This window comes from Arvicola amphibius, chromosome 18 (genome assembly GCF_903992535.2).
Source record: "Arvicola amphibius chromosome 18, mArvAmp1.2, whole genome shotgun sequence".
In the NCBI taxonomy this organism is placed as follows: Eukaryota; Metazoa; Chordata; class Mammalia; order Rodentia; family Cricetidae; genus Arvicola; species Arvicola amphibius.
The window spans coordinates 21,441,434-21,463,379 of record NC_052064.1 but is presented as its reverse complement, the minus strand read 5'-3'; the positions used below and the strand labels follow the sequence as shown (position 1 = coordinate 21,463,379).

At 47.0% G+C, this 21,946-nt stretch overlaps 1 protein-coding gene across 1 annotated transcript in view; it reads right to left on the bottom strand.

Annotated features, from left to right (window-relative positions):
• Lama1 (laminin subunit alpha 1) overlaps window positions 1-21,946 on the bottom strand; it is a 130,892-nt gene that overhangs the window by 8,191 nt on the left and 100,755 nt on the right. Inside the window, exons 38-56 of the mRNA XM_038315399.1 lie at window positions 21,701-21,817; window positions 21,418-21,581; window positions 20,368-20,503; window positions 19,253-19,346; window positions 17,729-17,845; window positions 15,786-15,968; window positions 15,345-15,499; window positions 12,689-12,832; window positions 11,598-11,731; window positions 10,196-10,346; window positions 9,255-9,379; window positions 8,486-8,636; window positions 6,813-6,957; window positions 5,809-5,950; window positions 5,590-5,704; window positions 5,253-5,423; window positions 3,060-3,211; window positions 2,197-2,382; window positions 873-1,008 (exon numbers count right to left, since the gene is read on the bottom strand). Coding sequence (XP_038171327.1) covers window positions 873-1,008; window positions 2,197-2,382; window positions 3,060-3,211; window positions 5,253-5,423; window positions 5,590-5,704; window positions 5,809-5,950; window positions 6,813-6,957; window positions 8,486-8,636; window positions 9,255-9,379; window positions 10,196-10,346; window positions 11,598-11,731; window positions 12,689-12,832; window positions 15,345-15,499; window positions 15,786-15,968; window positions 17,729-17,845; window positions 19,253-19,346; window positions 20,368-20,503; window positions 21,418-21,581; window positions 21,701-21,817 — 2,718 coding nt within the window. The remainder of the gene's footprint in view (window positions 1-872; window positions 1,009-2,196; window positions 2,383-3,059; window positions 3,212-5,252; window positions 5,424-5,589; window positions 5,705-5,808; window positions 5,951-6,812; window positions 6,958-8,485; window positions 8,637-9,254; window positions 9,380-10,195; window positions 10,347-11,597; window positions 11,732-12,688; window positions 12,833-15,344; window positions 15,500-15,785; window positions 15,969-17,728; window positions 17,846-19,252; window positions 19,347-20,367; window positions 20,504-21,417; window positions 21,582-21,700; window positions 21,818-21,946) is intronic.

The following is a 21,946-nucleotide window of genomic DNA, read 5'->3' as shown; positions in this document are numbered from 1 at the left end:
TAAGGGATGGCAGTGGCCCAAAGGGAGCCACGGCTGGGACACCACTGGGAGATGACAGCGCCCTCAGGTCTCACGGGGCCTTAAACTCACATACCAGGTGCAGGGTGAGGAGAGAGGAGACGGACTGGCAGGAGCCCCAGACCCTAGCCAGAAGCTGAGAGCACAAGGCAGGGCTTTAGCAGTGCTGGCTGCCCCCCACAGCGTCTCATCCAGGATCCCGAGTCAAGTGAGTCCCAGACTTAGCTTTGTGACTTAAAGTAGACACATATAAACAGGAAAATTGTCCTGAACTCCTTGGCTCGGCATAGCCGATGCTGTTTTGAGAGAAGTATACCATCTTCTAAATTATTAAAGTGCACCAGGAGATAGAAATCAGAAGAGGAGAAAATGAAGAATCATGACTAGGGTTTACTTAATGACTCAGACTCTGACCTCCAACACTGAAGAGTGCACGGTGGCTCACAGAAGTTGCTTATTTCCTGTCCACTCCCCTCCCCCTTGACCCTAAAGCACTAAGGAGGATTAGGGAAACTCTACCAAACCTCTTGTGGTATGCTAGCCACTTGGGGTGTTGAGCATCAGGGCTGAACCCGAGGAACCCTCAGACGAGCACTATTACCTAATTCCTGCTGGTTGTTTATCACAGGAAGCAAGATCCAGAAAGCTACCTCCCAGTCTCCATAGACAAAGGGCTCTTGGGTATTCTGCCACTGGGGGCACAGATGGAGAACCAGAGGGCAGGAAGAGGGCATGGCTGGGCCATGTTTCCCTCCCCCCAGCTTCATGGCCTCCTTGGGACTCAGTCCCACTTTCTCTCTATCCCTGTGCCTCTCTTGAACTGTCCTGACACCACTGAAGGAGGTCGTGCTTACAGGCTGCTGTAGTGTTGGGGGCTCTGGAGGGAGTTCCCCGTGTTCTTCATGAAGGTCTTGCAGGGGCTCTTCTGCCAGCAAGCAAGTGTCCAGCTCTACTAGTTCAGAGCCAACCGCATGGGTGAAATCCAAAAGCCTACGGACAAACAAGAGAGCAACTAAATGAAAACACCGTGAACCAGTCTGGGAGCCCAGCTATTTGCGTACTGGGTAGTTAACCCCATTTTAAACCACTGATCCACTTCTCTTAGGCTAACCAAACTGGCCATCCCTCACAGTGTCCAAGTCACATTGTTCTGTTGGGTTGCAGGCTGGTGACTTGGACATTCCTGAATTCAGAGTGGACTCAAGCCTCCTGCAGGCTGGGCTCTCACACACACGTGTCTGGCTCCCACATCACGGCATAGAAGCTTCCATTTAACACTGGTTCCTTCATCTGAACTGTGCTTGCCACAGGTCTCTCTACTTAGAAGCTTAGAAGCTCTAGCTGGGTGTCCTGTGCCAGCCTAGCTCCCACTGCCACCTCACAAAGGTGGACTCCACCGGTCTGCCTATGGAGTCCAGAGTATTGTGGCTTTCAGGCACGCGAAGTTTGCTCAGCAGCAAAGGGAGGGATAAGCAACTGCAGAATGTGTATACAACTACAGGTAACTGAATAAGGCCCTGCTATTGGAGTCCATGCTACAGGCCTTATTCTTTCTGTGTTCAGGGATTCCTGGAAGGCTGTTTCTCAGGAGGACACCATGGCTGTGTCCCTTGCTCATGGTTACCTACAGGCCAGCAGCCTAGTAAGGATGGGCTCAGTGTCTTCTGCTGCACAGCCCATTGTGAACTCCTATAAGCAGATCCTGGCCTGTAGGTTCAGCCACAACTTTTCCCATCATCTCAGTTTAGCTAGAACTTGGGAGAGGCGAGACGAACAGCCACTTGTACAGATAATTCTCTTCGTCACGGAGAACGGACACTTGCAATACTTAATAACATAGCAACTGTTTTAGGGGAAGCCATTAATAAGATGTAGCTATTAGTAACCCAGTTGGGTTCTGGCAGAAGCACGCTTGGGGAAGGGATATAGGTCGGTGGTAGAGTGACTACCCAGCACGCATCAAGGTCCAGTTCCATGCTCCATAACTATGCACGCACACAGGGTTAATGATGATTATTTTCTTAATAAAATATAATGGCCAGATCAGTCTACCACATTAACCCTTCCACTGGAAGAGACTCTCATGATAGACCAAGAAGATTCACTTGTTACAGAAGACCTTGCAGGACTCAGGGCATCTCAAGCAGCAAGTGCGTGACGAGAAGCAGTCACACTTACTCAGAGTCAAAGACCAAGTTTCTGATACAGCCGTGGAAAGAAGTCCTCATCCTGAGCATCGGCGTCCCCTTGTCCCTCGGAAGCCCCCCGACGTACAAGTTGGCTATGTCGATTGTCCTTCCTTCCGCTAATGGACCCAACTTCATTTCTACAGGACTGCTCTCATCCATTTGTATGCTGATGACTCTGGCAGACGAAAAGAGAAAATGAACTTTTCAAGCACGGTGAATTAGCTCCATTTTCATCTGCAACCCTAGCAAGTTCCTTAGGGCTAATAGATCTTCCTAGAGACAGATTTTGGCACGGCATCGTACGTGAATCCCACAAACCTGCACTTCAACATACCAACATAGAAGAATAAAAATCAATGAATACACCTCGGAATTCGACTGATTATTAGAGCAAATGTGTGTGTTCAAACTCCTCTTATCCTACTGTGAAAACATCCAGTGTGTCTCAAGCACAGGTCCCCAGCTGAAGAGGGAAATACATGGAATGTTGATATGATAGCTTTAGCTGTAGGCAAGATACTTCCCACCCAAACCAACCTACTATTCACCATTTAATTCATCCACTTTGTAAACAGTTTATATTGGGCTTAAGGAAAGGAAAATTAGATTAAGTTAAGTAAAGGATTCTCAATTAGAAAAATTTCAAAAACATTACTACAAAGTAGAAGAAAGTTGACTTTATAGTAAAATTCCTAGAATTGTTTTAAAACACTAAGAACTATGGTTGCTAATGACATCATGGGGACCATTCCCCCCCATCTAATCACACCGAGTATTCGGCAAGGTTCCTACAGAGGCGCTTCCTCAAGCACATCTCAGCCTCCTGACACAAAGACCTGAGAGCTAAGATACCTTCGATTCCTAACCAAGGAGATGGAATGTTCTTGTCCGTCACCGTAGGAGCCAGTAGGGGCATGCAGCAGGGCCTTCCTCAGACTGGTCCCATCCCCAGAGTTGACATGCACTTCAATGCGGCCTTCAATCAGCATGATGGAGAAGAAGGGCTGCGGAGGATACATTTCCCAAACAAAATACTTTATTGAAGGATGTGCGGAGCTTCCACCCTCCACAGATAAAGTAGGCATGTTCACGCAAGGCCAGCAAGGGCACGTGCCACCAGCTGTCACACACGCTGGACTTGGTGTCTGCTGTCTCATCTGTGCCCCTGTGGTTTATCCTCTGCACCATGCTGGCACCAATTCTCTCAGTATTTCTCTTCCTGCAAGGCCCCCTACACGCTAGTTACTGCTACACGATGCACCACCAGGTAGACCATTTTTTCAGCAAGAACTTTGAATTTTCTATTACCATACACATAATTTGATTTTTTTTTTCTTTTTTTGGTTTTTCGAGACAGGGTTTCTCTGCAGCTTTTGTAGAGCCTGTCCTGGAACTAGCTCTTGTAGACCAGGCTGGCCTCGAACTCACAGAGATCCGCCTGCCTCTGCCTCCCGAGTGCTGGGATTAAAGGCGTGCGCCACCACCGCCCGGCACATAATTTGATTTTTCCCTTTGCCCGTGGACTGCTTCTAGCATTAAGAGTTAGAAGGGTCTGAAGACATTTAAAGCTCTTAAAGCTCCCTTGCCTCGTTGACAAAAAGCACAACAGTTTCTAAAGCCAGCCCCAGAAGTGAAATGTGTTCGCGACGCCCTTGCCAACAGCAGCTGTGCCCACCCTTCCCACTGGCTTAGGTAGAAAACTTGGACTTGTGTGCAACCCTCTCATGACTGGTGGAGAGAAGGAGTTCAGCAGTTCTTTGGAAGGTAAAATATAGAACCACTCTACCAGAAAGCCCACTTGAAGGTCTAGGCCCAGAAGGAAGGCAGGCGAAGGCCTAAACCATAGCAGAATTATTCCTGAGTGCCCCAGAGTGGAAAGAACCAGGGCCATCGGTGAACTAATGATGACTTCTGGGATGTACATACAGGGAAATAGGAAGGCACAGAGCAAATCAAATATGCAGTCGAATGTGTATGGAACCTGAAAACCTGCTAAGTAAGAACTGTAGCAGACCAATACTGTATCTGACTCAATAGCACACACTTTCTAATGCATAAGCCATCCATGGATACAGAACAGGCTGATGGCGGCCAGGAGTGGGGAGGGGAAGATGGAAAGCTGCTTCTTGGGGACACAGGCTGCTAATTTGGGTGATGAAAACATTTACAACTGGATAAAGGGGGTGACGTCATGACGCTAAATGCTCAAAGTGCTCCAGGATGAACTATTGAAGTGGTTAATGTTATATGAATTTCACCTCAACTTAAAAATAGATCAACGAAGCTCACAAAACCAATTCCAGTCCCAGGCACTTTGGTTAAGTGACCCATGCCACATCCGGGGTCCATAGACTGGTATTCTGACCTTGGTTCTGACACACAACAGTCACGTGACCTTGGGCAGCCTAATCAGGCTCTCTGAGCCTATTTTTGTCCCACAAGGTTTAGAAAGCAGTACCGCTGTGCAGGATGCATGATGAGCTACAGAGCCACATCTGGAGCAGCGGAGCACACCCTTCCATAAACTGCCCGTGCGCAGGCTCTCCTTCACCAAGCCATACCCGTGTGTTCCCCAACATTTCTTTCCGTCATGTGATTACAGGTCACCCTCTTGTAGGGAGTCTAACTCTGAAAAAAATGCCTTTGTCTCTGCTTTCTGCCGCTGCCGGACCACCATGTCCACCACAGGCCACATTGTCTCTTCCCTTCACATTTATAACAACAACAAATCCCCCAAAGGACATAAGGAAGGAGCTTTCGCTCCGCTATGAGCACTGCACACAGGGAAACCAGGACTCTGTGTCAGGAGTTCCTTTACTTGGAGGGCAGCAGCCTTTCATCTATGCCTAGAAGTGGGACACTGATCACGAAACTCAGGAAATCATGGTTTCATCAGCAGAACATCTGGCAGTAATAACTTATACTCAATTAAATTAAAAAGCACCCATGCATAACCATTCGGAAACAGCTGCAGTGAACTTGAGTGGGGAACTTCCCACGCATGTTTCTGGAAGGCATCTCTTTCTGTGGGTCACAGCTACTCACCACATGTGCTTGAGACCAACCAGCCTTCTCCACATCCTTGCCCAGCGCAGCCAGGATGATACCACTGCTGTTCTTGGTGGTGAACGTGGCTAGCAGAGATGATTCTGGTGACAGAGATTTGGGTGGCACCTCCACATAGCCACCTCTCAGGAAACTCACACTCTGGATGGGCTGGTGACAAAGGGGAGCAGTGAGGTTGGCCTGCCGTCGCAGGTCTGCCTGACTCCCTGCATCCCACCCGCTCGCTGGTTGAGAGCTTTCAGCTTTATTATATAGATAAACCACTGGGCATCTACAGAAAGCCATCCAGACCCCCATGGCAATGCTAGCTTCCCACCTCCAGTGCACAGCCTTTCCTCACGCCATAGGAGTTCCTCAGCAAATCAAAGGTGGACCTGGATATTTCCAGGTTCTTGATACAGCCCACGTAGCTTCTGCTGCTGACCCCTTTCCTGGAGGCAAGGACAGAAGAGCCGTTCACATGCTGGGTAAAAGAGGACTGAAAATCCCACGTGACAACCCCACTGAGGGAGCGACCCCCAGTTTCACATCATACCTCACAGCTGTAGAGTGGGGTACTCCACCCACGTAAATTAGGTCTTTCTCCAGCCGATTGAGGTCGGAAGAGGCTCCTGGGGTTTCTCCTTGCTTGGTCTCCTTGTCGCTAGTGTCGTAGGCGTGGAAGACAGCCAGCAGCCCTGGTGCGAAGCGGAAAGGAACGGTTGATGTGAATGTAAGCTCCTGTTAACAGTCTGCTTATAAACACGTTTGTTGTGGACATCTGATGCACAGAAACTCCGGAACTGTGTAAATAAAATTAACCTTGGATCGGGGTTAATAAAATTAACATAGTTAATTTATTATTATTATTAATATTAATGGATCGGGGGACAAAGTCAGAAACCAGTTGACAAAAATTAGCCATAGAGAGTTCGGAGGACCCAGGGAAACAGAGAGTCACTGGAAGGAGTAGGGAGGGACTCAGAGATTCGTGGTCTTTTCGGTCTGGGATATGCTGGGTCTCCAGGACAAAGGAGAGGGTCAGCTGGTCGCTCCTTCTCCACTTCTGTGATATATCAGGATTTCATCCCAATATCTGACTTCCAACAACTTAGATTAAAAACAACACATGTTCTTTCAAATTCTGCAAATTTGACCAGGGCTGTTCTTCACCATTAAAGAGCAAAAGTAGGCAGATTCAGAATATACACAGCTGAATGGTAACAGTAGGTGTGCAAAAGGAATCAGGATTTGATTCTTGTTTCCAATTTGGCATTTAACGAGAAATACTGAAACCACAGACAAATGGAATAATATCGTTCTTCCAACGATACGCAAACCCCATTGCTTCTTGCTTCACAGGACAAAAAAGCAGCTTTTCTATCAGAGTATCACTGGAGAATGTAGTCGCAGCCAAGTGTTGAATGATGAGGGTGGTAGACTCTAATGTCATTAAGATGTAGCTGGGAAGCTAACGGAGCATAACGCCCGCTGATTTCAGAGTGCTGCTTGTTCTCAGAGGGGCAGCCAACACTATAGACATCTACCCTGTGCACCCACCTTGCTTCCGGTTTCGCTGGAAGGCGATCTTGTACCAGGTCCCGTTGTTATACCGTCTGTCTGTCATAAGAGTGAGGGGTCCTGACCCCAAATCCACTATCACTTTAACCCTGCCACGGACCAGCTCGATGGACAGAAAGTCCTTCTGTGAAGGAAAGGACATTTCTTTGCAGATACATCTTTACCTCTAGACTTTTCCCACCCAAGTTAGGGGTAGAAGTAACCTCTTAAGAGTCAAACTGGGGAAACTGAGCCTGAGCCCATAGCTAGTCCGTTACATGAAAGTAAAAATGCCCCCAGTGGTTTTGTAGAGTATTATTGAGAATTAAATGAACTGCTATCCTTTCTTAACCCGAATCCATATTTTAGTAGGTACACTGGGCTTTTCTGTGCTTTTTATTTAATATTTTTAAAAAGATTTATTTATTCATTATGTATACAGTGTTCTGCAGGCCAGAAGAGGGCACCAGATGTTACTACAGAGGGTTGTGAGCCACCATGTGGTTGTTGGGAATTGAACTCAGGACCTCTGGAAGAGTAGGCAAAGCTCTTAACGGCTGAGCCAGCTCTCCAGCCTGTGCTTTTTATTTAAATTGACAAGTGGGCTGTTTCTGAAAATGACCAGCACACAAGACCAAAGGGGAGAATTCCTGGGGATGAGATTCAAATGAGGATATTGTAGTGGATGGATAGGTGGCTTAAGTTAAGGACACTGGTTGCTCTTGCAGAGGACCTGTGTTCGATTCCCAACACCCACCTGGTTGCTCACAACCATCTGTAACTCCAGTCCCAGGGGATCTAATGCCCTCATCTGACCTCATAGATATGGTGCATAGACATACAGGCAGAGAAGCTACTCATACACAGAAAATAACAATAGAAATAATTTAAAAACAAGACCACAGTGGTCACACAAGGAACAGGACACAATTTGAACTAGGACTTAACAACAAATGTTCCGCTGAGACCATGCCAAGAGGAGGCACACTTTTACGTAGTGCTTTCCTGTGTTCCACAGTTCTTCACAGTTCTTCATGGGTTTGTGTTAACTGATAAGTGATTTTAAGTGGGAACCTACACAGCATATATGTGTAGATTACAGTAGTATGTGGAAACTGGCTAAGATAAACTTCATATATCATGTTACCAAGTCTTAATGAGATACCGCTGTGGAACTCGGTCCTCAAGCTGTAACATGCTGTCACCGTGTTCCTCGCAGTGGTTATGACTACCCAAACGAGACCTCGACGAGCTCGGGCTGCTGATACTCCCGCAGAGAATGTGGAGAGCCTCACCTGAGCGTGCAGCCAACCACTCTCCGCTTCTGTGCTTCCCTCCTCCCTGTAGTGACCCCCAAGCTTCCCGCAGATTCAGGAGGTGGTGGAATACTTAAGCAGAACTGACAGCAACAATTTGTGCACATGCAGTGTTTGGGATTTCATCGCACACACTGGGGTGAGCCGTCTCAGTCCTGCAGCTGTCCCGGGGACTCTCCTGTGGTTAAGTCCTCATTCATACTCCTCTATGCAAACCCCATAAAGACATCAGTTCTCCTAGTGAGGTGTGGTGGAGGCTTTCCTCCGGTCTGGACTGAACGGACCTTTGTCCAGCTCTCCCCAGGAAAAGTCACACAGGGGACATGTCAGAGGGCGAGGTGCTCCGGAAACACTCACGGTGCCATTAGAAGCCAGGTAGAAAAGAAGTCCGTTGGGGGAGAAGGTGCTGAAGAGAACGAGTATCTGTGTCACGGTGGTCCGCAGGGTCTTCTCCACGACTGCGTACCCACTTCCATCGAAATGGAAGGAAGAGTCTTCGTTCTGGGAGCTGTGGAGTAGAAGCCAGGACATATCAGCCGCTCTTGGGAGGGCTGGGAGGCAAAGGAATTCCTTAATCCTAAACCGTGACAGAATTTTATCTTCATCACTGATAGTAAGATAGTAAGGAAGACGAGTCGCACGCCTAATTTGAACTCTTGAAAACTGAAGTGATCTGACATCTGAACAGCTCTGAGTACAGACAGACAGGGTAACACAAGGGAACAAGTATTCACCAAGAGACTTTGGTTTAAAGTGCATTAGAACCACCCCGGGCCATGCATATGGTAGATTCGTAACATAAAGTCTGTGCCTGGATTAGATCCTACCTCCAGGATACTTCATTATGCATATGCAATTATCCAGTTGGGAGTAGTGGGGAGGTGAGGGTTGGAAGGGTGTAAGACAAGTCTGAAAGACACCAAATCTCAGGTAAAGAGGTTCATTAGCCAAAGTAACCAAGAAAAACCTGGAAGATGGCCTGAGCCAGCAGCCTGAGAAAGATGTACTTCAAACCCTGTGTTCCTTTTAGTTCAAAGGCCGCAGTAACCAAGATTCCATGCATAACCTTTCAAGGGGCTATGGAGTATAGAGATAACAGACCATTCAAAATGTGGGGGTGGATTACCTTCCAAAGCAGCCATTGCACTTCCCCTCTCTTTCAATATAATTCCACAGGCCAATCGATTTGCCGTTCAAGAAGGCCTCTCCCATGCAGCCCTTAAAATGAGTAACCTTCACAGCAGGAGATTTCTGATATAAAGACAAAAGTAAACACATCCAGTTGGCTGGAAGCGTACATTCTCCAAAACTGCCCTGGGAGCTCAAATCCCGAAAGCCAAATTCCAAGAGAATGTTCCCTGAAACAGCCAGTTTGCAACAACTGGGTTAACTTCCAAGCGGGAACTGTTTGCATTGCTTTGTTTCGTTTTGAGGGGAAAGGGGAGCTGAGGAAGACTCTTGCTACGTGTGTAGCTCAGGCTGACCTCACACTCTCAGTTCTCTTGCTTCAGCCTCAAGAATGCTGGGATTACAGGTGTGTGCACATGGACCAGACCCAGCTCTGGACAGTATCCTAAAGATCAACTCAGTTTCTAAGGGTCTGGGGAAAGCCTGTTATCGGTGATCATCAGACCAGACAAGGGTCGGTGGTTTAGTCCTGGGATGGAGATGGAGAACTTCCTTTCAAATTCAGAATGCTGAATCCAGTCTAACTAAGTGATGTCATAAAACGAGTGCAATGCACTCTCGCCCAACTCCCAGGGACCTAATTACCACGAGAATTAAAAGAGAAAGGGACTTCACAGAAATTACTAGACATTTATTTAATCCCCCATTTCATCACCGGAAAAGATCTCTAAATGGCAAACAGCACCACTGATTTCTCTTGCATTCTTCTTCATAATTGAAAATGACCCTTTACGCTGGCAAAACCACCCAGCTTTGCGAACCCATTGCCAAAATGAAAACTAATAAAAGCAGACGATTTTGGTTAGTGGAGGATATATGCACCCAGGAACAAGACTGTCAGCCAGAGGGTCCTGCTCAGACACACTCGGAGAATATTACCTTGATCTGACCTCCAAGCCCTCCCACGAAGATTCGTGTTGAATTGTTTATGTCCAGAACATTGGCCATCCCAGGAGACTTGCTTGTTTTGACTGGTGGGTTCTCAGCTGAACTTAGTTCCTTTACGCTCAGTGACCCCACGTTTCCAAACCTGAGGTCAAAAAGGGGTTGCAAGAGGAACAGGAAACATTTTATTTACATTGTCACATGTAGAAGCATGCCTTTGGCACCCGACCTGCCTCTCCAGGGTGGCTCCTGCAACCTCTACCTGCTCTCTGTGCTCCCCACTTTGCTGTTCAAACTCTGCCTCACTCCCCCAAACCATGTTAAGCAGTTTTGGGGAAACAGACATTTTGTCATATCACTCCCCTATTTAAAGTCATTACTGATTTAAGCTTCATATGAATAAAAATTACTCCCTTCGCAATGATGCCACGTTTTTACATAGCGCCAGTATTTCCAACAACGCCATCAGCAACCCCCACCCCTCCCCACAATATTATAGAGAAGGAAGAGGAAAGTTCTTTGTAAGACTACGTAAAGCCGGGCGGTGGTGGCGCACGCCTTTAATCCCAGCACTCGGGAGGCAGAGGCAGGAGGATCTCTGTGAGTTCGAGACCAGCCTGGTCTACAAGAGCTAGCTCCAGGACAGGCTCTAAAGCTGCAGAGAAACCCTGTCTCGAAAAAACAACAAAAAAAGACTACGTAAAAGAAGTTATTTCTGGGGTGGGGACTTTAGGGAAGAATTTGGCTTTGTATTTGAATTTTAAGAAAGCACGTTTCTCATTTTCATTGCCCTCCCCCCACCCCCACCCCCGCTTCTGTTGCTTTTTACTGAATTGTCTTCGGTGGAAGGAGCCATTTAATAAGGCTGGTAAATGGCTCTCCCTGGACTTAGACTTTCTAGAAATATGTTAGAAAATAATTTGGGGGTTGGAGAGACAGCTCCGTGGCTGAGTCCTGGCTGCTCTTGCAGAGGACTTGGGTTCCAGTCCCAGCACCGACATGGTGGTTCACAAGCATAGGTAAGTAGAGTTCCCTTGAATCCGATGCTCTCTATCTGGCTTTTGAAGGCTCTGCACACCCATGGTGCACATACATATATAGAGACAAACACTCATACACATGAAATAAAAATAAATCTTAAAAGTGGAATAAGATACACATGTTTTTCTTCTTACGACCCTTGCTTCTGGCAAAAAAAAAAAAAAAAAAAAAAAAGAGGATTCTTTGTTCTGTAATTTAAAAAACCCCACCTCATTCCTATAGTTAATATAAACCCTGCGTTGGTTGTTTATAATCCAACTTTACCAGCGACTCAAACCTGCTTATTATATGTGTTATAAATGTGTTCTAAGGTACAATCGGAGGAAGAAAGATGCTGGAGGACACCCTCTGCTACCTGGTTACGTAGATGCTGTGCCATCGGTTGTCATTGATGGAGACACCTGGGAATTCCAACCTTGTGGACCCGGAGCCCAAGTCCCAGAGAAAGGCCACTTTTCCCCGCCGCATCTCCACTGCGAGAAAATCAGACTGTGGGGCAGGAAATGAATAGGGATGAGTTACATACTGCTATTTACACAGCCAGCCCAACGCTTCAGTGATCTTGTCAATAATGACCCCGGGGCTGCAGTGTGGAGATGCCTGAGGCAGAAGGCAGACCTGTGGTCAGCGTTCCTGCAGAATGACCATCCACTAGGCCTCTCGGGAAGCTCCCGAGAACATTCAAAGGGTTTGTCACCAAGCCACAGGAGGATTAGGCAAGGAAGGTTCTGGCTTCCTTCTGTTTCAGAAGGCGCCGATAGGTGTGGTGTGCGTATTAAGACGGGAGCCGCAAAAGGGAGTGAGCTGTGCTTCACTTCTCCTCTGTGTCTTAACATCTCCTCCCTGACATTCCCAAGTCCCAAGGTGTACCAATAAGGTTGCAGATGGGGACACTGGTCAGATGTGTTACTTTCCTACTTGTGGCATTCACTATACAAGTGCGTGTGTCCATGTGTGTGTGTGTGTAAATTCACATGTATGTATATTAGCGAGGCATGTTCACAGGGAGGTCGGAAGACGGCCTCAGGTGCATGCCTAGGTGCTATCTACCTTTTGAAACAGGGCCCCTGGTACTCACTGACCTGTACTCACTGACCTGGTACTTAGCTAAGCAAACTAGGCCAGCTGACCAGGGAGCCCCAGGGATCTGCCAGTCTCTACCTGTCCAGTTCTGGAAACACAAATGCACACCACAATACCCAGGTTTTGTTTGAGTGGGTCTTGGGAATCAAGCTCAGACTCTCAGGCTTACAGGCAAAACTGTTTTACCCACAGACCCAACTGCCCAAACCCCAGGTGCGTACTTTTGCATTTATTTGAAATCCAACACTACAACTGTAGCAAAGGTTATCCCGGACATCAGGGTGGTCACCGCGATGTTTTCACCCCCAGAGTGTCCACCAGGGAAACACCTGTATTCCCACACACCCCGGGTCGCTCACTCACACTGGTGCTGCTGCCAAGGTAGAAGAGAAGGTTGTCAGGCTCTTGCGTCTTAACGTTCAGCGTCAAGGTGTTATAGTTGGTAGAGGAGACCTGAGGCTGATAGGCGCGGATGCAGTCTCTGTCCGCAGACACAGCAACCTTGATCTGACGGGAAAGAGAAAGCATCCATGACATGGTGACACACAGGGGCGGGTTTTCAGGATGCTGAGATGCCCATCTACTTTGTCTGTGACACACTTCTTCTGTACATAATTCGTAACACTTTGGGCTTCACAGAGCGAGACATCACAGGCTGTTTAGATACAGGGCAGTCATTTAAATTAGGCCTTGCTTTATTTGTTTATTTAGAGACAGTGTCTCACTGTGTGGATCAGGCCGGCCTCCAATTGAAATGTATAATCCTCCTTTCCTCAGCCTGGGGTTACAGGTGTGTGTCACTATGAAGAACTTAATTTTTCTTGGTTTTGTTTGTTTAAGATTTACTTGATTTATTTTGTGTGTGTGTGTGTGTGTGTGTGTGTGTGTGTCGATGTCTGCATGTGAGTGCAGGGCTTCCCAGAGGCCAGAAGAGGGCATCAAAGTTCCGGGAGCAGGAACGACAGGCAGTCCTGAGCCACCTCCTGACCTGGGTTCCTATCTTCAGTCTTCCACAGGAACAGCAAATGCTTTGAACTGCTGAGCAGTCTCTCCAGCCCTTTCATTTCCCTCCCTTTTTGTTTCTCGTTTTTCGAGACAGGGTTTCTCTGTGTTAGTCGCCCTGGTTGTAGACCAGGCTGGCCTCGAACTCACAGAGCTGTGCCTGCCCTCGCCTCCCAAGTGCTGGGATTAAAGGCGTGCACCACCAAGCCTAGCCGCAGCCCTTTAGTTTTCAATAGGCTCAGTAACACCGGGAACTGTCTCGCTTACGTCAGAGTTAACCCCTTGTTACTGTGGACTGGTACCACCTGACGCACTAGTAGTTGTGAAATAGTATGTTAACTAGGCAAAGATGTGTTACCTTTGTTTATGCAGTGGACCATTAAGGTAACTGTGTAAAGGTGTGCTCTTTTGTTCATGATTCATTAGTTTAACGATGTGGAGATGCGTTGAATTATGTAAAGACACGCTGCGTCTGTTTTGCCTTGCTCGTCCTAAGGCACCTGATTGGCCTAATAAAGAGCTGGACAGCCAATAGCTACGCAGAGGAGGGATGGGCAAGGCTGGCAGGCAAGAGAATAAAGAGGAGGAGTAATCAAGGCTTGGGAGGAGGAGGAAGAAGGAGAGAACAAGGGACACACCCAGAGCAAGAAGCCAGGTAGATGCCAGCCAGACACAGAGAAGCAGTGAAGGTAGAATATGCAGAAGAAAGAAAGGTAGTAAGCCCTGAAGCAAAAGGTAGATGAAGAGAAACTTTTAAGTTAAAAGAGCTAGCCAGAAATGTGTCTAAGCTAGGCCAAGCATTCAAAACTAATAATAAGTCTCTGTGTCATGATTTGGGAGCAGTTTGGTGGCCCAAAAGAAAAAGCCTGCCTGCCTGCCTGCCTGCCTTCCTTCCTTCCTTCCTTCCTTCCTTTCTTTTTTTATTTGTTTTTTGAGACAGGGTTTCTCTGTGTATCTCTGGCTGTTCTGGAACTCGCTTTGTAGACCAGGCTGGTCTCGAACTCACAGATATCCGCCTGCCTCTGCCTCCCGAGTGCTGGGATTAAAGGCATGTGCCACCACTGCCTGGCTGTGATGATTATTTCTTAAATAAATGCAGGGTTAATATTATTATATCACTCGATAAAAGCTATAAAGTGTTATTAACTACATATTGCTCTCTTCATAATTATCTGTGTATAGATTTTCTATTAATCTCAACTCTTCCAAGTCTGCATTAACCATGAAATCTAGAACTATACGTTTGGTTTATGTTGACTTAGGCTGTCCACGACACAAAGAGAAGTCAGAGCCCGTGTGAGCCTGCATCCTTTTATAGAAAGGAACACTCTAGGAGAGAACAGAGTCACACTTTTCCCCTCTAGGGACCCACATTGTGGCAACAGTACTCTCTCTCAGGAGTCTTACTACGTGCTTGAGAACACGTGAATTGACCCCCGGGTAGTTACTGAACTTGACCTCTCTGGCGTATCAGGCACTTAGTGAAGTAGACTGGTACAGCATCTGTACACATACAAACTGTTTTCCCAGAGACCTGGAGGGTGAGGCCCACACTGCTCAATCTGGAGAATACCCCCACCATTAAAAATTAATTGGTGAACTGAAGGAACAGCACCAGATGGAACCACTTAATGGCCTCATAGCAGGAAGGGTAAGCTATGATCAGGCATTAACCCTAAATTCCCATAAAGTAAGGACAGCTTTTTCTTAATCTTTGAAATAACACTAATCATGAGCAGGATTCTAAGAAAAATGGCTTAACTATCCCAAGACAAGCCTAAGAGGATGTGGGGTTATTGAGAACTGGAAAGTTGGGGCAGCTGAGCCCAGGATTTGTGAGCAGGAGCCAGGGCCTATGAGCAGGAGCCCAGGGCCTGTGAGCAGGAGCCCAGGGCCTGTGAGCAGGAGCCCAGGACCCGTGAGCAGGAGCCCAGGACCCATGAGCAGGAGCCCACGATTTGTGAACAAGAGCTGGGCTCTGGGAGTCGTGCTATCACAAGCCACAAGCCCAGCTCACCGAAGCTGCCTGTTTACGGGCCCGGCTGATCAGAAGCTTGATCTCTGACAGGTTTCTGCTCAGGTTTTCTTCCAGCGATTTCATAGGCTTCAGTCTATCGAATAAGAGGTTGGCTTGCATTTCCATGTCTTTCATTTTCCTTCCAGCCAACAGAGCTGATGAAGACAAGGAGGAAAGGGGTGGCAAGAGAGTTAGGCAGGAGGGAAAGCAGGGAGGGCAGTGCTCATCATTAAGACACTGGGTAAGACAGAACAGAGTGATCAAACCCTGGAAAACATGAAGAATTCAAGCACTGGCAATGTGCATTTCCCGGGGCCCCTCTCCTCCACAAGTGGGGATCTACATGGTAGGACATTTGCATTCTGCCTCCTTGTGCCCCCGGCTCTCTCCCAATCAGCAGGCTGCAGGCTTTCAAAGGAGAGAGGAGGCCCACCGACGTACTGGTCATGGTGGAGCTACGCAGAAGGTCGTTTGTCTCCTGTACTGTGGCATTCACTCGGGACAGGTCCCCTGATGTGTTGACAACCCTCAGGCTTAAACCCAGGACGTCCTCTAGTGTCCTCGCCGCACTCCGGTTGGCAGCTGCAGCCAGCTCTGTGGCTTTCCTTCCCTTCTCTCTCATACCTAAAATGAAGGCACAGACAATCACGCACCCTGCTGGGACAAGGCTAAAACTACGAGCGAGCGTCGTTTTACACAGAAACACATTCCAACCATCATTTTTCCTGTTGACTACAAAACAAGGCTTCTTGCTTTGTTAGGTCAGTTAAGGCTGAATGTTCCTATGTTCCATCTATCACCCCATTAAAGAACCAATGAAATAACGGGGATACTTAATTCCCTCGAATATGAGTTCAATGGCACAGTGTGACTACAAAAGCAGTGGCTGGTGGCCATGGCCTTAGTCCAGTTTTGGGGTGATACACCGAAAGGACTTTAATTATTTTGTGTATTTATTTAGTGTGTGCACATGTATGTGTGAATGTTCATGCACTGTGGTGCACCTACGGAAGCCAAAGGGCAACATGTGGGAGGGGGTTTTCCCTTCCAGTGTGTGGGTCCAGAGATAGAAGTTGGGTCTCTAGGCTTGGCATCGTCACCTCATGTCTGGCTAAGGCTCTGGAGCTGAAGCCTGGAATCGAGAGGGAAGTGGCGGTGGCTGGACAAAGTGGTGTTTAGTCACACCGTGGACTGACTGCTACAAGGAACAGCAAGGCCGGGCGGTGGTGGCTCACGCCTTTAATCCCAGCACTCGGGAGGCAGAGGCAGGCGGATCTCTGAGTTCGAGGCCAGCCTGGTCTACAAGAGCTAGCTCCAGGACAGGCCCTAGAAACTACAGGGAAACCCTGTCTCGAAAAACCAAAAAAAGAAAAAAAAAAAAAAAAAAAGGACCAGCAGCACAGGGAGGACATGGATGCTCACGGAAAAGGAATTCTGTTATTCAAGAACACCTGTCTTCATGGAGCTGTCTTTCACTTGAGAATGCCTCAGCACACAGAGCAAAACAGCCATCCCAGAAGAAGCCATATCAATCAATCAAGCCAGCAATCAAGCCAGGCATGGTGGCACACGCCTGTAATTCCAGTACCCAGAAGCAGGCACAACACGATCGTGAGGTTGATGCCAGCCTGGGTTACATGGTAAGACCCCAGAATATAAGCGAGGAAATCCCCAGGCAGTTCTGCCCCTCTCTCTGAACTTTTCTGTAAGTTTGAAAAGGCCCGAATAAAAGTGTGTTTTACTAAAATAGATGAAAGATAACTTTCCTGGTTAAAAAAAAAAAAGGAAAAGAGAAATTCCCAGGTGACAAAGCACCCGGTGAGTCTTTGAAGCACACAAGGGGACAGGGTCATGTACACAGTGCAGAGAGCGCCACTCATTGGGTTATGACTCAATCTCAAAGTGCTGGAGAACCATGTGCTTCCAAACCATCAGCCTTCAGTGGTGAACAGGCCGACTTTACGATGTTTCCTTGCCTGAGGGAGGAAGATCACAAAAGAAAAATTCCTGCACTTGTCACATTCACAGTGAGCATGGCACCCCCATCCATGGGGAAGCGATAACATTCTCTTTTCTTCCTGACCTCTTTGGAAGGTCCCTCCGTCCTTGAAGTGCTGTGTCAAACCCATTTTCAAAGTCAGTAACTACGTGGTTACAGAAGGCCCTAAATCTCTTCAGAGTGTAATCAGAACCCTCTAAGGAGTGCAAACTGAGGCACCTGGTTTAAAGTGGTTCATGGTGTTCACCTCTAAGTCACACTCCTTCGCAAGCTGAAATGGAACCAATCTTGGTCTCACTTCCGACATAGCTCCTAAGGTCTTCCTCATGTAATGAGGAATGCTTTTACGAGAAGGTAATTACACCATGAAACTCATTCTGCTTACCTCCAGGAATTTCTCTAAGTATTGAGAGGGAGTTGTTGGTCTGCCTCGTGATGTTATCCACACCCTCTTGAAACTGACTCGTGAGATTTTTCAACTCATCTAGCTTCAATGTAATACCTGTGTGAAGGGGGAAGAAAGGGTCCACATTAGGTTAGTTTGCTAACACGCTGCCTAGGCAACAGCTTGATCCTTCCTCATCCATCTACATAGCATATGTAGCATCCTGCAGACACCTCAACATTGAGAGTTTTTCCAACAATTCTTAGCAATATTCATTGCAGATACTGGGGGTGGGTTTGGTTGGTTTGATCCTTTTGTCTATCTTGCTAATGCCTTTTGCACTATTACTTGGCCTTGAATTTTGTGCCTAAGTTCCTGAAAGCACAAAGGTGAAGAAATGTTTAAACTGTCAGATTTCATGATTTTCTCTCCATGCTGGAACCTGCCACCTTTCTCCTCAAGGCTGTCAAACCCTGATGGTAATCCCCAACCTGTCACTCTGACCAATCAGCTCTTTTCTATTCCCTTCACCTACTGAGTCTGGACTCATCTCAACTTCCTTCCGCTTTAATTTACACTGTTGAATCAAAACTTTTACCATTCACAATGTGAAACCACAGCTAGCATTCTGAACACATGATGAAAACATCGAATTATAATTGCCAGGAATCCAGAGTTCAATGCACCTTTCCCTGTGCAAACTGAAGCCAAAGCCCACCAGCCTTTATGATTGAATTGGTGAACAAGAACTGTGAAGATGTAACATTCAAAGGACAGAGGAGTTTCTAAATTGTCTCCTTACAGAGAAACAAACAAAAATAAATAAAAAAGAAACAAACAAACAAAAATGCCCAGGCCCAAACCCTTGGTTCAGTCAGCTACAGTTGGGCCTAGCTCTTGATTCCGACAGCCCTTGGTCCATGGAGCTACGGGAGGGTCTAATGCTGTCCCTACAAACTACCTGCATCAATGTGAGAAGCATATTATATACATCAACCAAAATCCCATGCCTGCGTATTTTCTCACATAGAACAGATTCTTGGCATTTTATGTTAGGCTCTTTCATGTCCCAGGTGATCGCTTGCTGAAGTTCTTGAACGGTATAGGTATTTATGGAAAAGGACTTATCGTTTATGATTTAATCCAGTAACATTTCAACGAGGGCCGATCAGGTTCAAGTCAGATGAAAAATATAAAGATGGCATTGGATATAGCTTGCTTCCTCAAGGACCTGGGAGTCTGAGAACAAAAGAGAAGCACCCCCACATCCACCAGGAAGAACAGCCAGCGGCAGTGCCAACTCGGGCAACCCCTGGAATTCGGTCATAAGGAAGGCTTTAAGTACAGAGAAGCATGCACATTCAAGTAAATGACGACACTAGAATAAGACTGAGAATCACACGATGTCAATTACATTAAAAAGAGAGAGACACGGAGAGCTTCAAATTGCTGTAGGGAGAGAGCTCTCTGAGGATGCTCATCACCACGTGACCGCTCATCCCGCTCGTCCAAATGCAAACTGACCTTGCTGCTTCCTCCTGGCACTGACGCTTTCTTTTAGAAACCTGGAAGTGCGCTGCAGAACTGCGTTCCCCTGAGAAACCAGGGACTCCGAGATCTGAAAAACAGAACAATTCACACATTGTAAGTAACCTCCTGAGAGAGAGCAGCCCTATTGGAAGATCAACAGCCAGCTTCCAGAACAAAGGTCCACCTCAGAGCCGGAGGGGAAATTTAGTGTTTGAGAGGAAGAACACAGAGATGTGGTTACGTACATAAAGAAGGAACTTGGCCATTATAAAACTGTGAGTGGGTAACGATAGACGGCATCAACGTCTTTATCAGAAGAAACTGAGACTTTTCCTTTGTCTTTAATTGCAGTCATTAGTCTTCACAAAGAAGCAAATGACTGGGAGAGATGGCTCAGTGGTTAAGAGCATTGCCTGCTCTTCCAGAGGTCCTGAGTTCAATTCCCCGCAACCACATGGTGGCTCACAACCATCTGTACTGAGATCTGGCGCCCTCCTCTGGCGGGCGAACATACATGGAGGCAGACTGTTGTATACACAATAAATGAATCTTTTTTTTTTTTAAAAAAAAAGAAGCAAATGACTTAAAATCATAGGTGAGATGGTCCAATGCATTTCTAACTATCCAGGAGGCTGGGGCAGGGGGCTCACTTGAATTCAGGATTGAAGGCCAGGTTGTGCTGCCTAGTGAGACCCTGTTTTCTCAAAATGATTTAAGAAGTAATGGGCATATGATATGCTGAAAAAAAAAACCAAAAAAATACAAACAGTCTCCACAAGAAAAGAATGTGGGTAAACATATTTGAGCCACTGAGTGTATGCTCCAAAAATTCTAGAGCAGTGGTACTCAACCTTCTAAATGCCACCACCTTTTAATAAAGTTCCTCATGTTGTGGTGATTTCCATTGCAACCTCATACTATAATTTTGGTGCTGTTGTGAATTGTCATGTAAATATCTGTATTTTTCCGATGGTCTGAGGTGACCCCCATGAAAAGGATGTTCAGCACCCCCAAGGGTCGCGACCCACAGGTTGAGAACTACTAGCCTAGAAGCCATGCAAGGAATGCAGAAAAGGAAGATGCACAATGAAGCCCTGGCTAGCTCTCACCAAGGCTGTCTTATTCGCGGTCTTGTGAGCATCAGCGGCGAGTCTCTCTGCTTCTTCCATCGTGATCTGGATGTTGGCGTGAACGTGGGCCGCACTAGTGGCGTTCAAGGACACGTTTCTAACATTTTCAAGGCCTCTATCAAGTCAGCATTATGTAGAGACGTTATTAAAAAAAAAATGCCAAATTAGTGGAGTCACTCACGAATACAGTGGGTGCCTCTACTGAACTTGAAAGCTTGCTAGTTTCTTTCTTCTTAGGAAAGAAGTCAGAACTAGGGATCAGTGGCTTCCCCTCTACACACAGAAGACATGCTTGGGAAGCTGCCTGTCATGGCGACTGCTTTTACTCAACACAAAGTCATGATGGCCATCCCTTAGAGAGCCATCATCAGTTCCCACCGTCTGTCCCCCACTTTCCACATTTAAGTTCATGGATAGTGTTGGGGCGCCCCTGCATGTGTGTATTGTGTATAATCTCTCTTGCGAACCATTTGTCAATTTTCAGAAAGCTTTCTGACCACATGCAGGGGTGCTGAGGTGGTTCCCAAAGGCAGACACGGGAGGGAATCTGATTTGCCACACAAGTAAAATAGGACCCTCCATTTTTCCATGATGGGGAGATGGCTCGGTCAGCACAATGCTTGGTTTGAAGGCATGAGCACGTTCCTACCATTTCCCAGAGTCCGTGTGAAAAAGGCAAGCATAGTGGTTTATAATCCCAGCTCTAGGGAGGCTGAGAGAGACAGCGCTTACTAGCCAACTAGTCTAGTGAGTTCCTGGTCACCAAGACGCTGTTCTAAAATGTGTGTACAACATTAAGGGGTGACATCAAAGATTGTCCTATGGCTTTCACATGTATGTCTTCTAAGTAGGCATGCATCTACATATACATGCACACATATGCATAAGCATACATGAGTGTGCATGTGTGTGTGTGTGCACGTAAACACAGCATCCAAGTGATTCAATGCTGTCATCAAAAAAGCCATCCTTGCCCTGGTCGGTGGGTTGACAAGCACTTCCTGGATTGTGAAAACTGCGCACCCCTACCTGTCAAAAACACCTGCAAGGCTCTGCAGCTCAGAGGCATGGCTTTCAGCTCTGTGGACCAGGTCACGAGCTCTTCGCTTGGACATCTGCATGACCAGCTCATCTACGTGGCTCCGGAGCTTACTGGTCCACAAAAGGAGCTCATCTCTGTGCTGCTCCAGCTGCTGCATGGAGAAATGAAAACGTAAATAAATGCATGCTGATTTACGAGTGTGCATGTATACACATGATGAGGTGTGTAGCTACTCTGGAAACTGGTATGGCTGCCCAAATTGGCACTTACTGTTAGGGTGTCTTGAACAGTATCCACATGAGCGGTGGCGGAATCTACCCATTCTCTTCCTTTGGCGAAGAGCTTCGAGGTCAAGTTTTGTTCTTCTTGAACATTCAGCTTTTTCTCCTGTATCAAAAATCATCAATTAAGGATGTATAATGAAATCAAGCCAGCTTCTGACTTTGGCACCAAGTGCCAGTGGCTGAAGCCAGGAGCCAGGTTCCCTTTGTCAGACGCTAAAGCTGGCGCTGTTTA